The 18,124-nt window shown below is 46.0% G+C and overlaps 1 protein-coding gene across 4 annotated transcripts in view; it reads right to left on the reverse strand.

Annotated features, from left to right (window-relative positions):
* The window catches only part of LOC147463309 (uncharacterized), an 81,027-nt gene that overhangs the window by 62,178 nt on the left and 725 nt on the right, over window positions 1-18,124 (reverse strand). For all 4 annotated transcript variants that reach the window (XM_086528425.1, XM_086528441.1, XM_086528433.1 and 1 more), the window contains exon 2: window positions 17,895-18,014. In XM_086528425.1, coding sequence (XP_086384551.1) covers window positions 17,895-18,014 — 120 coding nt within the window. The remainder of the gene's footprint in view (window positions 1-17,894; window positions 18,015-18,124) is intronic.

Below are 18,124 nucleotides of genomic sequence, written 5' to 3' on the forward strand. Positions count from 1 at the left end.
TTCCGAAGGCTGCTTCTGTGGCAAGAAATAACGCAAACTCTGATGGTCTGTAAAGACAGTAAAATCCGCTCCGAGTAGGTTATGCCACCACTGAGTAAGAGCATGGATAACCACCAAAAGCTCTCTCATAAATTTGTGTTGTCATCTCCGGCCTAGAGAACAATCGGCTCTCGTAAGCAATGACATGGCCTTCTTGCATCAAGACCGCACCCAGACTACGACCATAAGCATCACAAAATACTTCAAATGACTTCTGCAAGTCCGGCAAAGTCAAATCTGGTCGTGTAGTCAATTTCTCTTTCAATGTCTGAAAGGCAGTCACCTCTGTGGATCCCCACGAGAAAGGGACTCCTTTCTGTATCAAGATATGCAAAGGGGAAGCAACCTCTGCAAACTTTCGAATGAACCGTCTGTAGTACGAACACAGTCCCAAGAAGCTTTCAACTTCATGGACATTCTTCAAATCGGGCCAATCACAAATGGTTACTATCTTGGCCGGATCCATTTGCACTCCTGTTGCTGAGACAAAGTGTCCCAAAAAAAATGTATCTCTGAAGCATATGATCTCTGTGTTCTGCTTCATTCTTGGAGAAAACAATGATATCATCAAAGAAAGAGCCAACAAATAGCCTGTACTCTTGAAAAAATCCTCTCCATCATCCGATTAAATGTCGTAGGAGCATTGGTTAAGCCAAAAGGCATCACCAAAACTCAAATAACCCAAAAGTCGTCCGAAAGGCCGTCTTGTAGACATCTCCCGGCGCAATTCGGATCTGATGATATCCACTCTTCAAGTCAATCCTGCTAAAGCACGAGGATCCCTGTAACCTGTCGAGTATATCATCGATCCTAGGAATCGGAAATCTGTTCTTGATGGTGATTTCATTGAGAGCACTATAATCGATACACATTCTCCAAGATCCGTCTTTCTTCAAATCCAACAACAGTGGAGAGCAATACGGTGAAGTACTATGCTGGACAAGACCCTTTTCCAAGAGGTCTTTCACTGGGTTCATAATCTTTTCATTCTGTACTCGGCTCACACAGTAAGGTGGCCGGTTCGCTGGCGCGCTTCCAGGTATCAGATCAATAGTTTGATCTTCAGGCCCTCTAAAAAGCAATTCGCATGAGTGTGGAGAAATCTTGGCTTTCTTTTGATCAGGTCAAAACATATTCAACCTTTATCCATTGTTCAGTTCTCTCCCAAAAGAATGAGTAAGAAACTGAAGTTCATCAAGTACAATCTCTAAGCCCTTCATTTATCAAAGTCGCTTTCTCGGCCCGGTAGTCAACCACGGCATAGTTCTTGTGGTACCAAGGGATCCTGAGTAGAACGTCACTCGCGTGCCCTGAACACCCGTGTCATTGCAAACGAAGTTTGCCAATGCTCGGTGTAATGGCAACATCCCATCCGGGTGCCAGTCGAACTACCTCCGCCTGTGGCGTCAGTCTATCGGGCGTAATTCCAAATCGAGCCGCCAATTCCAAGTGAAAAGAAGTTGTCCTTGGCTCCTTCAAAAGAGATTACTGATCCTTCACTTTGCCCCAAAGCGGCAAAGTTTGTACTTTCATTCATTAGATTCGGTGCAGGTCCCACGCCATGTGATACCAGTTCTGCTTTTCTATCTGCCTTTTCTGCCACGTTCCTCAGCTGCTCTCGAACTCTCAGGCCTATCGTCGTCTTTATCATTCTGTTCTTTCTGCGCCTTTATAGGGCACTTCGCGGAGATATGTCCCTGTTCCCCGCATCCAAAGCACTTCCCCTCTCTGATGAAGCGAGCTCTCTCCTCAGGAGTAAGCTTGGGTCGTGCATCCTTTTTCTCTGGGTTGCTCTTTTTCTTTCTACTTTCATTCCCAGAAGTCTGTTCGGCTCGTTGTGTCATGGCCTCATCTGTGAGGTAGGTCAGACTGCGAGAGTGAATGGCAAAGCCCCGCTTCTCATGACTCATCAACTCTTGAATAGAAGCTGACTTCTGTTCCAAGCAGTGATCTCGGATCTCTGTAGGTAGACCCAAGGTGAACCGCTCAATCTGTTCTCTGAACGAGATCTTCTTGAATGAAGAGGCGGGTAGAAAAGAGCTCCAGAATCTTTCACAATAAGCATTGATTGTATCTTTCTTGGTCATCCGAAGATGGTTCCAAGTAGCTCGTATATCTCGTTCATATTCTTGCGTCAACCAAGAAGAAATAAAAAGCTTTTTAAATTTCAGCCATTTAACTGGCGCAGTCTTGTTTAAAAGAAGCGTGGACCACCAAGTACGAGCATTCCCCTTAGAGTAAGAGGCAGCTCTCCGAATCTTAGAGTGCTCTGAATAGCGTCCTCCCACGACAACAATGTCAAACTGCTGTATAAAAGACAAAGCCTTCGAAGCATCTGAGTATCCTGAAAAAGTATCAAACTTGATGAAGTGGACACCTTCCTTAAACTCTCGGACTTTCTTGCTTTTATCTTCAAGAAAGTCACACTGGTTGGCTTTGTAAAAATTCTTCTTGTTCGCATAGAAGTTTCCATCATCAGAATCTGAGCTGTCTGTAGACGAGTCCTCAGTAGAACTATCAGTCTCTAGGTGAGATTTAGTCTTCTTTTCCTTTTTCTTGCCCTTTCCGAAGCTTTGTTTCTTGCTTCACTTTTTACGTTTTCTGTCTTCTTCGCTCGAATCTGAAGAGCTAGAAGAACTGTCAGAATAGGAAGAAGAAGAAGAAGAATTGGGTACTCCTTCAAATCGAACACGCTTCTTCCGTTTCTTTGCCTTGTCAAAAGTCGACTGACGACCCAAATATCCTGGGAAGTCAGTGCTTTTCTTCTGCTTTTTGCTGTGCTTTTTGCCTTTCTTTTGCGCGTCAAAACGCTGAGCAATCCGTGCATCAACTACCTCTTGTAATTCCTTCTCTGTACACTGTTGAGAGCGGGTTTCAAGGGTGGTGTAGTGGTTTTCTGCCACTGTGCATGCACTTCCTGAAAAGAAGTCTCGGTTATATATTTTGCCAATTTCTGATCCTTCGCAAAATTGAGCATCATCTTTGTTGCATCGCCGATCAATTGACGACACTTCATCTCTCTTTGCTCCGCCTGAGTAGGCCGAGGCGGGCCATACTCTGTCTGAATCTTCGTTGTGATCCCTACCCACATCTCCAGATGCAGAGGGAGTTGACTAATCCTTGCGTGAAGCCATAGGTGCCATGGAAAAAAATTGGGGATGGATTTCCTGTAGAAGAGAAATCGGCCGTGCTCTGATACCACTGTAACAGACTTGGACACTCCAAGTCAAGAATCAACCGCGATAGCACCAAACAACCACTTCAAAAAAATTCACAGATCACAATAGATTTGCACTGGCCCGGCGGAGTTCCGTGCCTAGAGATATTGGCCCCAAAGACTGGCGCCCCTTTTCGGTATTTCTTTTTATATCACTCAGTTCAAAGTACAAAAGAGTGGGTTGGGATTCACTCTCAGACTCTGCGTCCAAATGCTCTGAGAAGTGAGGGTCTCACCACTAATTTAAAGGTTACAAGGGATGCCCAAAAGCAGAGCCCCAAAAGCTTCAAATCAAAAACAATTGCTCTCTCTCTCTCACAGAGAGTCAAAACTTGAAAGCAAAAGCATTCTCTCTCTTTCTCATTGCGTAGAGAAAAAAGCAAAATTTGCTTCGCTCATCATTTTTATAAAAATAAAATAAAAATTTCAACCTTCGCGATTTCCGGAAATTAGGGTTTCTGGCAGAAATTAGGATTTGCAGGAATTTTAGGGTTTTTGGCAAAAATTAGGGTTTCTGATGTCCGCCACGTCATCACTTTGTGACACTCGTCCAAGGATCTAAACGTCAAAGATCTTGCCCACCTCTGCAAGAAGGCGGGCTTGGAGAAGGTCACGCAGCTCTCCTCTGCTAGGTCTGGTGCCGAGAATCTTGCAGATGACAGAAGTCGTCTGCAAGCGCTCTACCTCTGCGGCTAGGCTCGCTTGCTCCGTCGGTGAAAGAGCAAGTCGAATGGTGGGCTCAGCGAGGTCGGGCGAGGGGACTTCGAAGGAGTCCCTCTGTGGCGGACCTTAAGCCTCCATCTATGTCTGCTACTGTGAAGAGAAGGCGAAGTCGTTGACGAGAGGAGGCCTTCTGCACCCAAGTACGTCGAGGAAGAAGACGAGCGCAGAAAACCGGAGATGCGAGGCGGGGCTGGCGGGATAGGAGGTATTGGGAGGCGGGGCTAGTGGGTTGAGGCGAATGGCGGGGCGGCAGGCGAGTGGGATAGCGGCGAAGGACGGGTGGGTAGCGGGCTGGGTGGGCAGTGGGGCAAGTAGCAGGCAGGCAGCGGGCAGGCTGGGTGGTAGCGAGCAGGCGCGGGCTGGGCAGCGGGTGGGGCGGGGGGCGCGCTGGGGGGCTGCGCGCAACAGTTGAAGGCAAAGGGCGCGCGAGGGCAGGGGGGGCAACGATGGCGAGAGGGGGGGGGGGGTGTGCGGCAGCAGCAGCAGCGAGCGACTGCTATGATGTATGGTTTTCGGCTCTGGTTTTGGCATCCCTTGTAACTCTTTATAAGTGTGGTTTGGGCTCCCACTTCTCAGAGCATCTGGATGCAGAGTCTGAGAGAGAGACCCAATCACTCCCTTGTACTTTGAACACAGATTTTAATACAAAAAGAAATACCGAAAGGGGCGCCAGTCTTTGGGGCCAATATCTCTAGGCACGGAACTCCGTCGGGCCGTGTAGAATCAATTGTGAATTGTGAACTGTTTTAAAGTGAATTCCTGTCCTCTCACAGTAGAATCTTGACTTGGAGTGTCCAAGTTTGTTACAGCCACCTCGGCCTACACAGTATGAACTCCAAGAGATGTAACGTCGACAACAGGTTGACGAGTGCACAAAGCAGATGCCTCAATTTGCTAAAGATCCTCTGTTTGCAAAATTCTTGTCTCAGCAATCCATGGCTGAAGTGCATACTCAGTGGTAGAAAGCCACCAAACCACCAATCAAACCAGCAATCAAGAAACCTCCTTCTTCGAGGATGTTTACTGAAGAAGAACTCCATGATGCAGTCCATGCCCAAATCAATCAGCTTTTGGAGACGAAGAAGCCGTCGGAAAAGCAACTAAAGAAACGTAACAAGGGAACTAATTTCCCTGGTTACTTGGGTCAAAAATCCGCTTTTGAAAACGCCAGAAAGCAAAAGAAGCATATACGCTTCGAAGGATTTCCCAGTTTGTCCTCATCTTTTGACAGCTCGGACAACTCTCTTCTTCTGACTCAAGTGATGAGAACAAAAAGGGCAAGAAACGATGGAAAGATCATCTGTTTTATGCAAAAAGAAAGCACTTTTACAGAGCAAATCAATATGATTTCCTGGACGACAAAGGGCAAAAAGCCCAAAGAATTCAAAGAGGGAGGACAGGCAGTAAACTTTGAGCACTTTTCGGACATGGCATGTCCAACTTATGGACCTTTGCCGAGGGGCGTAGGTGCCATTAATAAGAAGCCGAGAGCATGCTAAGATGGCTGCTGTACGGATTTCCACGATTTACGGTGGCTGCTTTTGGCAGCGCTAGCTTTTGGGAAACATTGCTTTTGAAGTTTAATGCTTTTGGGGCTCTCCTTTTATAAACCCTTGTAAAACCTTTATAAGTGACCCAAGGGGGCTCACTTCTCAGAGCATCTGGACGTAGAGTCTGAAAACGAGCACCCGCGGGCCGGTTGTACTTTGCTCAAAGATTAATATAAAAAGAAATACCGAAAGGGGCGCCAGTCTTTGGGACCAATATCTCTTGGCACGGAACTACACCGGGCCGTGTCGACTCTCTTTTGATTTGTGAAGTGTCTTGAAGTGAATCTCTGCTGTGTCGCGGTAGAATCTTGACTTGGGGTGTCCAAGTTTGTTACAAATACTCCCCCCGCAAATAACCACAAGGGTTCGGGCCATGAGTATGAACAAGCATTCTCAAATATCATTTCTCACTACTCCACCCGGAAGTAAAATCACCAATCATTGAAACCATTATTAAAACCAAAGTCAAACGATTCGAATTGGCACCAAGACAGGTTTAAAACAAATACCATCTATTTCAACCAAATTCCAAATAGGATCACCAAACAAGTTCTCAAACAAAACTCAAACGTAAAAAGCAATCTCGACATCAGTCGAACTCGAAAAGTCGACCGACTTTCCATCCTAAAACCTACACGAAAAATTAGGGTTAGGTTCCTTCCATAAGGTCGTAGCTGACCGCAGCATGGTCCATAAGCACTTGAATAGTCAAAACAAACCACGACAGACAGTGTTCTTGTGGCAGTGATGATAGCCGCAAGATAACAAACTTGGATACCCCGAATCAAGATTCTACCACGACATAACACAGATTCACTTCAAAACAGTTCACAAAATTGACACGGCCCAGTGTAGTTCCGTGCCCAGAGGTATTGGCCCCAAAGACTACCGCCTCTTTCGGTATTTCATTTTGTATTAATCTGAGTTCAAAGTACAAGAGAGTAGGCAGGTGCTCACTCTCAGACTCTGCGTCCAGATGCTCTGAGAAGTGAGGGCCTGCCCACTTATTTATAAATACAAGGGATGCCCAAGAGCAGAGCCCAAAAAATCTCTAAACGTAAAAGCTTTTTAATCTCAAAAGTAATTTGCCCAAAAGCTGCCATAAAAGTCAGCCAGCGCAATTTACGAAAATCCGTATAGGCTACCACGTCATCGGCGCCGTAAAAAGCGGGATTCCGTACGGTTTTCTACGTCAGCCTTCCAGTGCATTTTGCGGGGTCCGTACTGCTGCCACATGGCATTTCTGCTGCAGTCACCGTGTGTGTGTGTGTGTGTGTGGAAGCCTGCCACGTCACGAGTTTGTAACATACCCCCCTCTTGAAAGAATTGTAATCGCCTTCGAAAAGGCTGTAACAATACCTGTGCTTTATGCTTGCCAAACTTGACCTTTTGGTATACCAAGCAACTGCGTACAAAATCATCCACGTCCTTCTTGAGTCTCGGCCAAAAGAAGTAACGCTCCACACCTTTCAAGGTGGTATCAATGCCACGGTGACCCGTAAATGGTGGACAGTGGCATTCGGTTTAAACCTTTTTCCCTCAACGGCCGTGTAACGCACAACATCGTTTTCTTCATCAAGGAGCCATCCCGTATGAAATATCCTGCTACTACCTCCCCATTCTGTATTCGACTGAATATATCCGAAAAATTTGGATCTATGGCATACTGATCGACCATGTCCTCGAAGCTTCTATGATGAATCGCAGAAATAGACAAGACCAACGGCTTCCGGGACAAAGCATCTGCCACCAAGTTCTTTTGTCCCTGTACATGGACAATCTGGAAGTGAAATTGTGACAAGATGTTAGCCCACTCCATCTGCTTTTCTGAAAGCTGCTTCTGTGACAAGAAGTAGCGTAAACTCTGATGATCACTGAAGACCGTAAAATCGGCTCCGAGTAGGTAATGTCGCCACTGAGTAAGAGCACGGATAACCGCCAAAAGCTCTTTCTCATAAATTTGTGTTGTCAATTCCAGCCTTGAAAACAATTGGCTCTCGTAGGCAATGACATGGCCTTCTTGCATTAAGACCGAACCCAGACTACGACCATAAGAGTCACAATATACTTCAAACGACTTTTGCAAATCCGACAAAGTCAAAACTGGTCCTGTAGTCAATTTCTCTTTCAAAGTCTGAAAGGCAGTCACCTCTATGGGTCCCTACGAGAAAGGGACTCCTTTCTGTGTCAAAATATGCAAAGGGGAAGCAACCTCTGTAAATTTTCTAATGAACCGCCAGTAGTAAGAACATAAGCCCAAGAAGCTTGTAACTTCATGAACATTCTTCAAATCGGGCCAATCTGCTGGGTCCATTTGTACTCCTGCCGCTGAGACAATGTGTCCCAAAAAGTGTATCTCCGGTAAGAAAAATTCACTCTTCTTGACATTGATTACTAACTTGTGATCTCGCAAATCTGAAAGACTTGTAGCAGATGTTGTCTATGTTCTCCCTCATCCTTGGAGAAGACTATAATGTCATCAAAGAAAGTGCCAACTAATATCTGTACTCTCTGAAAATCCTATCCATCATTCGGTTAAAAGTCGCCGGAGCATTGGTAAGGCCAAAAGGCATCACCAAAAATTCATATAAACCGAAGCTCGTCCGAAAAGCTGTCTTGTAGACATCTCCCGGCGTGATTCGGATCTGATGATATCCACTTTTCAAATCAATCCTGCTGAAACAAGAGGGTCCCTGTAATCTGTCAAGAATATCATCGATCCTTGGAATCGGAAATCTGTTCTTGATGGTGATTTTATAGAGAGCTCTATAATCAATGCACATTCTCCAAGATCCTTCTTTCTTTAAAACCAACAACGCCGGAGAGAAATAGGGTGAAGTACTCGGCTGGATAAGACCCCTTTCCAAAAGGTCTTTCACTTGGTTCATAATCTATTCATTCTGGGCTCGGCTCACACAGTGAGATGGCCAGTTCGGTGGTGTGCTTCCAGGTATCAAATCAATAGTATGATCCTCAGGACGAGATGGTGGCAACTCGCCTGGCAGGCCCTCAGAAAAGCAATCGGCATGAGTGTGGAGAAAATCTTGGCGTTCTTTATCAAGTTCAGGCATATTCGTCCTGTGTTCATCATTTAACGCTTTCAAATAGATCGAGTAAACAGACAAACTGGATTCCTTAATTTGGAAACGGCCGAAGTCGATACAATAGGGATAGATTCGCCCTTCAATTTCACATTAAGTACAATTTTTTGGCCCTTTTCATTTGCCAACATCGCTTTCTTCGCCTGATAATCGACCAGAGCGTTGTTCTTATGATACCAAGGGACTCCAAGGAGGACATCACAACCTTCCAAGGGCATTATATAAAAGGCCTCGTGCTCGAAATACCAGAGTTACATGGGACAGCGAGTCGGGGTCAAGAACGGGGACAGGGACGGGGACGGGGATGGGACGGCAAAAGTCACGAAACGGGGACCGGGGTCGGAACGAAAAAAAAAAAACAGAGTTTTTAATGCATTTTTTGACCTACACACATGCAACACACATAGAGCATCACTTTGACCACAAATTTACACTAAATAGACCAAAGAGCACGAATCATATAGGCAAATGTGCTAATAAAACATCGATGGATACAAAATGAAAAGTGCGTACCACAAGGGCTCAAAAAGGACTTAGGACAAGCCTCAAGGATAACAAAAAGTACAAAGGGCTAGGTAGACTCTAGAGGAGTAGACTCTAGACTCGAGAGTGACCAATGATCATCAAACTCAAGAAGTGCTCGCCTACTGAATCTCCATATCATTGTCGTAGTCAAGGTCATCAGCGACATATGAGGCCTCGCGAGGCTCGCATTGAGTCTCGAAGTCCTCCTCTAGCTCCTCCAAAAGTGTCTCGGCCATAGATGGATTCTCTTGTGCCATCTCCCACTCAGTGAAGGGATCTGCCTTGTGTGTGACGCTCTTGGCAAGCATGTGCAAGTTAGCGCTCACAAACACCAAATCATTGGCCCTCTGAACCCCAAGGTGATTCCTCTTCTTAGAGGCAATGTGGCTGTACACACTCCATAGTTGCTCCATGCAACTAGTGGTAATGCTTGGCTAAGGACACGAACAGCCAAGCGCTACAAATGTGGGACATCTCCTCCATAGTCCTCCCACCACAAAACCGAGCCAATCTTGTTGCGATCAACCTGTGCATCTACAAATCCATAGGAGCCCTTATTTTGCCTGTAGTTGAGTAGCTCGTCTCTAATCTTGCGCCTAGTCTCACTGCTAGGCCCAAGGCGCAACAATGCAAGCCGCCATCCTTTGCTCACCTCCTTGTCGGTCTCTTGACGCCTTCCTTGAAACTCAGGGTCAAGCACATAAGCTGCCACATGAAGTGGAGAGTAGTATCCATTCCACCTCGACTCACACAAGCCATGAATCTCTGCATACTGAACAGAGTCAGGCACAAGCTTCTCAAGTGTCTCTATCATCCAATCCATGGCTTCGTAGACTTTGTCGATGCATGGCTGCAAGCCCATCCACAACTCGAAGTAGGTGTAGAATAGGCTTGACCATGGCGTCAAGAGTCTTCACCTCCTCTCACCAAGTGGCGTCGTTGGCCCATTCTCGGCATTTCAATCCTATTGCTGATGTAGACTCCGGCATGGCCTGGAACTCATCACTGAGAAAGAGGCCCCTTGAGGCTCCACCACATGTAGACAAGCGGCCTGGCATAAGCCAATTGAATGCAAATCTTGTCTTTGAATATTTGAGCAAGGACAAGTGGCTCCTCTTTGAGAACTCATGGCGCACTTTTTGATGGTTGAGCACAAAGGAGACAATTTGAGAGGCGTCATCAATGGGTGGGTGAAATCCATGACAAGCCCCCTATGTCCTTGAGGAGGTTTTTGAGGCAATGCACCATGCAAAATGTGACATGGATGCTAGGATACATGCCCTCAATGATAGCCCCGGCTGCCCTATTTGACGCCTCTCCATCTGCATTTATAGAAAGGACATTCTCCAGGCCGGTGATCTCTATGGTGCTTGTCCACTCCGCAGCAAGCATCTCCGCGGCCTTGCCACTATCAGATGCATCATGTGACTCCACAAAGTACATCTCCCCCCGAGAGTAGGCCACCACTCCGTGGATGGTGGACCGCTTACGGGTGTCGCTCCATCCATCTACAAGGAGAGAGACACCATTGGTCTCCCAGAACTCCTTTGTTGCTTGGGTTGCTTGCTCCATGGCAAGCTTCTCTTTGTCAAGGAGGGTGGTGCGAAGCCTCTCCGATGAAGGTGGCACATAAGAGGAGCCATATTCCCCTATTTCGTAACCATGGTTTGAAAGTATGGAGACCTATCCACACAAAATGAGCATGTTGTGTTAGTATGGAGAGTCGGAGTCCAGACCCCATAATGAATACAAAATGGGAAATTGCAATGTGCATATGCCAAGGGAAACTCACCGCGAAGCATGGAAGGCAATGTGGTCGTGGAAGAAGAATCGGGCAACTGACCTATCTACCTCTTCTTTCAATTTAGGATTCCAATTTTCGTTGAGGGTGCTTTGGCGATGCGCAATGGAAGAGAACGGTGTAGATGCATTTGTCTTGAACGCTTGAGAGGTGGAGTCAAGGTTTGCCTCCCTTTGCTCTCGCGGTGTCGCCGTGGCCCGTGGCGGAGGGATCAATGGCAACAAAACGGCCCCTCTTGGCCGCTTCCGCGACCTCATACACCGCGAGCTTCTCAAGAAGCTCCAACCTCTTCTCGGGAGACACTCGAGGGTAAACTTCACCTCGTGATGGGTTCATGAAGAAGATGGGCTCGCACTTTGTTTGCACCACCCATTCTCCTGTATGGGCATAGCTTGCACGTCCATGGTCTTGCACCACCACCTTTACCACACGCGTTAGAGTCGACTTCATCACACCACGACCATGTTTGCACGGCGGACCTCCTTCGAGAAGAGCCGGCTTGAGAAGTGGAATTAGCTTGAGATGACATGATGGTGGAGAGAGAGTAGAGCTAAGAGGAGAGCTTGTGTGGAGACAGAGTAGAGGAGAGCTTCAAAGTTGAGAGGTAGAAGAGGGAGAGAGTGGGTAGAGAGACTCAAGAGTCAAGGGTAGAGCTTGAGCGCCCGAAGGTAGACCGTATGGCGTAGAGTCTAGATAGTAGACGGTAGAGAGGAGAGGCTTGTCACTTGAGCCTTCATGGAACTTGAGAGACCCAAAGGCCCAAGGGTGCTTTTATAGCCTCCCGAGGGCCAAAGCCCCCCCAAAAAAATAGACGTTGGCTGCCTCTGTCCTTTAAAAACGGTCTTTTTTTCAACATTTAAAAATCTGCCCGTTCCCGGCCGTCCCCATCCGTCCCCGGTCCGCGGCAGCCTGCGTTCCCGCCGGTCGGATGAAAATCCATACGTTCCCTGCCATTCCCCTCCGTCCCCGGCCCGGTTACAACCGTTATGCGTCCCTAGGCCCCGTCCCCTCCGTCCTCTATAAATATGCCAAATACCCTGACAATGCAACCGAAGTTTGCCAATGACAAGTGTAATGGCTATGTCCCGTCCGAGTGCCGCTAGAGCTGCCTCTGCTTGTGGTCCCATCCGATCGGATGTAATCTCGAGCCAAGCCGCCAATTCAGGTGAAATGAAGTTGGCCTTGGCTCCTCCATCAAAGAAAATCAGGGCTTCTTGATCTTTCACTTTGCCCCAAGCTCGGCAAAGTTCTATATTTTGATTAATCGTGCTTGGGTCAGTATCCATGCAATCTGGAACCAATCCTCTTGCCTTTTGTGCCACGTTCCTCTGTTGCTCTCAAACTCTCTCGCTTGTCTTCATTCTGTTCTTGCTGTTCCTTTTTAGGGCACTTCGCGGAGACGTGCCCATGTTCCCCACATCCAAAACACTTCCCCTCTTTGATGTAGTTGGCCCTCTCTCGAAGAGTGAGCCGGGGTCATGAATCCTTGTCTTTCTTTTCTTGGGAACTTTTTCTCTTTCTACGTTCATTTTGGAAGTCTGTTGGGTTCTTTGAGTCAAAATCTCATCAGTGGGGTAAGTCAAATTGCTCAAATGTATCGCAAAACCCTGTTTCGCATGACCCATAATTCTTGAATAGAATTTGACTTTTGTTCCAAGCAGTAGTCTCGGATCTCTGTAGGAAGTCCGCAGCAAAACCGCTCAATCTGTTCTTTAAATGAGACCTTCTTAAATGAAGAGGCTGGTAGAAAAGAGTTCCAAAATCTCTCGCAATAACGTCCAAAGAATCTCCCTTGGTCATCTGAAGATGATTCCGAGAAGATCGTATATCTCGTTCGTACTCCCGAATCAGCTAAGAAGAAATAAAAAGCCTTTTGAATTTCAACAATTTAATTGGAGCTTCCTTTCTTAGAAGAAGGGTGGACCACCATGTTCGAGCATTTCCCTTGAAGAAAGATGTAGCCCTCCTAATCTTGGAGTGCTTTGAGTAATGCCCTCGAGAGAAAGCTATGTCACACTGCTGTATGAAGGCCAAAGCCCTCAGAGCGTCCCGGAATCCAGAAAAAGAGTCAAACTTAATTGACTGTCCACCTTCTTTGAATTCTTTTACTTTCTTGCTTTTATCTTCGAGGAAGTCTAATTGGTTGGCTTAGTACAAATGCTTCTTCTTTGCATAAAACATGTGATCTTCGGAGTCCAAACTGTCTGAGGATGACACCTCTGTAGAACTGTCAGAACTGGGCAAAATTTAGGCTTCTTTGCCTTTTCTTGCCCTTTCCGAAGCTTTGCTTTTTGCTTCGCTTTTTGCCTTTTCTGTCTTCTTCACTCGAGTGAGAAGAGCTAGAAGAACTGCCAGAAGAAGAAGAAGAAGAAGAAGAAGAACTGGGTAGTCCTTCAAATCGTACACGCTTCTTTTGCTTTCTTGCCAATGCAAAAGAAGATTGATGGCCCAAATAACCCGTCCCTTTCTTGTGCTTTTTATCGTGCTTATTGGATTTGTTGTTTGCGTCCAAAAGCCGGGTCATCTGTGTCTAAACCACCTCTTGTAATTCTTGCTCTGTAAACATCCTCGGAGAAGGAGGTTTCTTGATTGCCGATTTAATGGGTGGTTCTATGGCCTCTTTAATGGGTGTGAACTTCTGCGTAAAGGCTGGTGTGTACTTCTGCGAGGGATTGCTGAGACAAAAAATTTGCAAATTTTGGATCCTTTGCAATTTTAATCGTTTGCTTTGTTGCCTCGTTAACTAATTGTTGACGTTCCATTTCTTCAATCTCGAACTGAGTAGGCCAAGGTGGGCCGTACTCTTCTTCTGATTGCTCATGAGAATCTTCTTCGTGATCTCCTCCCGCATTCGCAGATGCAGAAGAAGTCGACTATTTCTGGTTGGAATCCATAAGTGCCATGAGAAAAGGATCAGATTTCCCGGTCGCGCTTTGATACCACTGTAACAAACTTGGACACCCCAAGTCAAGATTCTACCGCGACACAATAGAGAATCGCTTCAAAATAGTTCACAAAATTGACACAGCCCGGAGTAGTTCCATGCCCAAAGGTATTGGCCCCAAAGATTGGCGCCCCTTTCGGTATTTCTTTTTGTATTAATCTGAGTTCAAAGTACAAGAGAGTAGGCAAGTGCTCACTCTCAGACTTTGCGTCCAGATGCTCTGAGAAGTGAGGCCCTGCCTACTTATTTATTAGTACAAGGGATGCCCAAAAGCAGAGCCCCAAAAATCTCTACACCGAAAATCTTCTTCATCTCAAAAGCAATTTGCCCAAAAGCTGCCATAAAAATCAGCCAACGCAATTTACGGAAATCCATATAGGCTGCCACGTCATCAACGCTGTGAAAAGTGGGATTCCGTAGGGTTTTCCACGTCAGCCTGCCAGCGCATTTTGCAGGGGTCCGTACTGCTGCCACGTGGCATTTCTACCGCAGTCACCGTGTGTGTGTGTTTGGAAGCCTGCCACGTCACCAGTTTGTGACATATACCAATCACACCAGGCCTTCAAGGTAATCAAAAAGAGACCTCTTGAGAGATGTCTAAAGACTGCAAGTTGTAATCTACTAGGGTTTCCGCGGCAAGCATTTTAGGATACCCCCCTCTGCCAGAAGCTGCTAGAAACCATATAACTTTAGGCAAAAATTTTCTTGAAAGCTTGCCAAGTCCTTGGAGTGTGCGGCTTGGTAGCTATAGACATCCACCACTGCATGGCACTACCTCTGAGAAGAACAGCGGCTTGAAAAAAAACAAAAAATCCTTGATCCTTCTTTGCAAGTGATCTTTATGGCTTATGCCCTGTAAGATAGAGCGTTGAAGACAGGAGCACGCCCGATGCACGATGAAGTAAGGGTGGGAGTGGCTAATAAGTTTGGGGTCAGGACAGAAAGATTCTTTAATAAAATTTCCAAAAGGCCTTTGGCCATAAAAAGCAGTTACATGAAAATCTTTCTAACTCAAAAGCAAGTCGCCCAAAAGAAGGTGCTCAAAAAGTTTCCCAACGTAAATTACGAAAATCTGTACAGTGCCACGTCAGCACATGTCAATGCAAAACGCGGAAATCCATACACTGCTAAGTCAGCACCTATCAGCTTGAAATTCAGGCATCCATACAGTTGCCACGTCATCATGTCAGCATAAAATGCGGGATTCCGTGTAGCTCTGCCACAACATCAATCTTTACGCCATTCTGTGTGTTGGTGAAACTTCTTCTGCTGCTTCTGCTTCTTCTAGGGTTTAGGCCCCTTGGCCGGGATCTGCAAGTCAGCTCCGTTCTTCAGTGGCTTGACACGTCAACAATTTGTGACAGTTAGCCTCGTTGAAATGCTACATCTCTAAAAATAAGTCTTAATGGAAGTAATATTTGAGTTTGCTTGCAACAAAACTATTCATAATTCAAAGAGGAAGACACCATTTCAGATTATCAAGGGTGGCAAGAAGGTTCCTATCTTGTGCACCAAAGACAAAATATTATGGGCAAATCGTTTTGTACAGGATCAAGAAATTGCTGCCAAGGTTAAGGAGGCTTTGCAACAAAAGTCTCAAGAATAGTATAAGGCAGCAAACAAGCTTCACCGTGACTTGCAGTCGAAGGAAGATGACTGGTGTTTCTTATGTTTGAAAAGGCACGCCTTAGAAAAAGTAGGTAAGGAGTTTTTTTCCACATCTAAGTATGCAATACTATGGGCCCTCCCAGATTTCAAAAAAGATCAACAATGTAGTCTTTAGACGTCAGATACTTGGAAGATTCACAATGCAGTTCATGTGAGTCTATTGAGACCTATCAAAGGTGAAGTGCCAGAGGACAAGGAGCAAGAGGAGCAACCAAAGGTAAGGAGATTCTTTTACATGAGCAGGTCCTAGCACACAAGGAAAGGAAAGAGAAGGGAAGGCTAGTCCAAGTAAATCTAACATTTCATTCTACGCAAACTGTGACAAAGGAGTAGAGTGGCTCCCCTCTTGTGTAGCATGCACTGCCCCAGATTCAACCTACTTATTTGACGTGCATTTTTGGAATAATTGGTGCTAAACCAAATCTGGCAAGGTAAAGCGGTGGTATCTGAGGAGTATCTACCAAGTCCTTCTCCTCTCTCCACTTTGCATCAAGAGCAGGATAGTTTCTAAACTTTGCCAAGTATTTATACTCTACTGCTTCTCACAAGTCTAGGGCACTTCCTTGTATGGCTAGTGTCTCCGGGCTAGCCACCCATAGCATAGGTTGTACCTTGTCCGGCCGCCCGAGTTTGGGGCCGGCCGTCCACTTAGTTGGGCGCCCACCTTTGGCACTCATATATATGGGACCAGGGGGGTACACATTTCATATATCATCTGATCATAGTACGGGTCTCTTGCTCTGGTAGTCAATGGGGGGTTCATCGCCCCCTCTTCCCCATACCAGCGTCTCTCTCTCTCTCTCTCTCTCTCTCTCTCTCTCTCTCTCTCTCTCTCTCTCTCTCTTCCGCACATGCGCGCACTCACAACCCAAGGTGGCGTATGTGTTAAATTTACACCACTTTACTGCTTCACACAGGTCTAGGGCACTTCATTGTACGGCTAGTGTCTCCGGGCTGGCCACCCATAGCATAGGTTGTACCTTGTCCAACCACCCGAGTTTGGGGTTGGCCGCCCACTTGAGTTGGACACCCACCTTGGGCACTCATATATATGGGGCCAGGGGGTACACATTTCATATATCATCTGATCATAGCACGGATCTCTTGCTCCGGTAGTCAGTGGGGGGCCTGATCGCCCCCTCTTCCCCATACCAGTGTTTGTGTCTATTCTCTCTCTCTCTCTCTCTCTCTCTCTCTCTCTCTCTCTCTCTCTCTCTCTCTCTCTCTCTCTCTCTCTCTCTCTTCCACACACGCGTGCTCTCATATGAAATAGAGTCAACCAATTTCTCTTCGACATTTTTGGGATGCTGACAAGGTGACAAAACTCTGCCGACTGACTTTAGATGTGTGAATGTTATGGTTGAAATTTTTCAAGGACAGATTGATTCACATACTCTTGGATAGAGAGAGAGAGAGAGAGAGAGAGAGAGAGAGAGAGAGAGAGAGAGAGAGAGAGAGTTGTAAATTCTAGAGAAAAAAACAGGATAGATTTTTAGAGAGAGAAAATTCTACGAGGGAAGAGAGAAAGTTAAAGAGGTAAATTTTAGGTTTTACAAAGAGAGAATCAGCACCCTGTAGTGAAAGAAGAGAGAATCTATAGAGAAAGTCATTGTGCGGCTCGGAAGATTCTTGCTATGACTTGGACTTTGGGAGGGACCATCCTTTCTATAAGAGAGTCTGTGTCTCCATAAATATAGAATGATCAATTACCTGCCCAGTCTAGACAGAGAGACCAGAATGCCTAAAATCCACCATAGAGAGAGTGGCTCTCAACGCTCCTCGAGTCTCAAGGTGAGAGATATGCAAAACTCTCTCTTCTTGAACTATGACGCATCCTGAGATATGGTTATCGATCACCATGGTGCAATTCTCCAAATATAAAGCGAGCTTCAACTTTGAAATCTCTAGGTCCCTAAAACTACATCACATTCAACAAGTTGCAAAAGAGCAAAGTGATGATCAAAATCAACATTTTGAAGACCAAGGGGTCTCTATGCTTACTGCAAAACCCATTATAGGCAAAGCTGGTGATGGATTACTCTGGATAGGTTCACTCAACACATCGTCTAAACTACCTCAATCAAACAAAACCACAAAATGATATTGTATGCAATACAGTTTAACGTATTAGTGTGAAATTGGCACATACTCCAAGGTTTACCAGGATTTGTGAATACCTGTGTCTGTGTCTGCATCCTTCTCCATCTGTGGAGGTTTACAGAGATCATCTCTATTGCAAAAATACTGCCCTAGGCTTACCTATAAATGACAAGAGACCCATGCCTCCTATAGTACGAGAGAAACATTTGATGAGGGGAAAACGTACATGCAAACCAATTCCATGTCTTCGACCTCGCAGCCAGTCTCCACAATAAAAAGAGCCGTCCTTGTACTTCATCCAGCCACGGCCCCGCCGCTGATTGTTTCTTAACTCACCTCTATATTCCTGTTCATGCACGAAACAAACACACTTTGCTGAGTAGATATGAAAAAGACTCAAGAAAAAAATCCAGTTCCTTTTAAAACCCTCAACAAATCCTGACAGCAACCAGAAAA

The sequence above is a fragment of the Adiantum capillus-veneris genome, chromosome 2, assembly GCF_014529385.1.
Source record: "Adiantum capillus-veneris isolate H3 chromosome 2, ASM1452938v2, whole genome shotgun sequence".
Classification (NCBI taxonomy): domain Eukaryota; kingdom Viridiplantae; phylum Streptophyta; class Polypodiopsida; order Polypodiales; family Pteridaceae; genus Adiantum; species Adiantum capillus-veneris.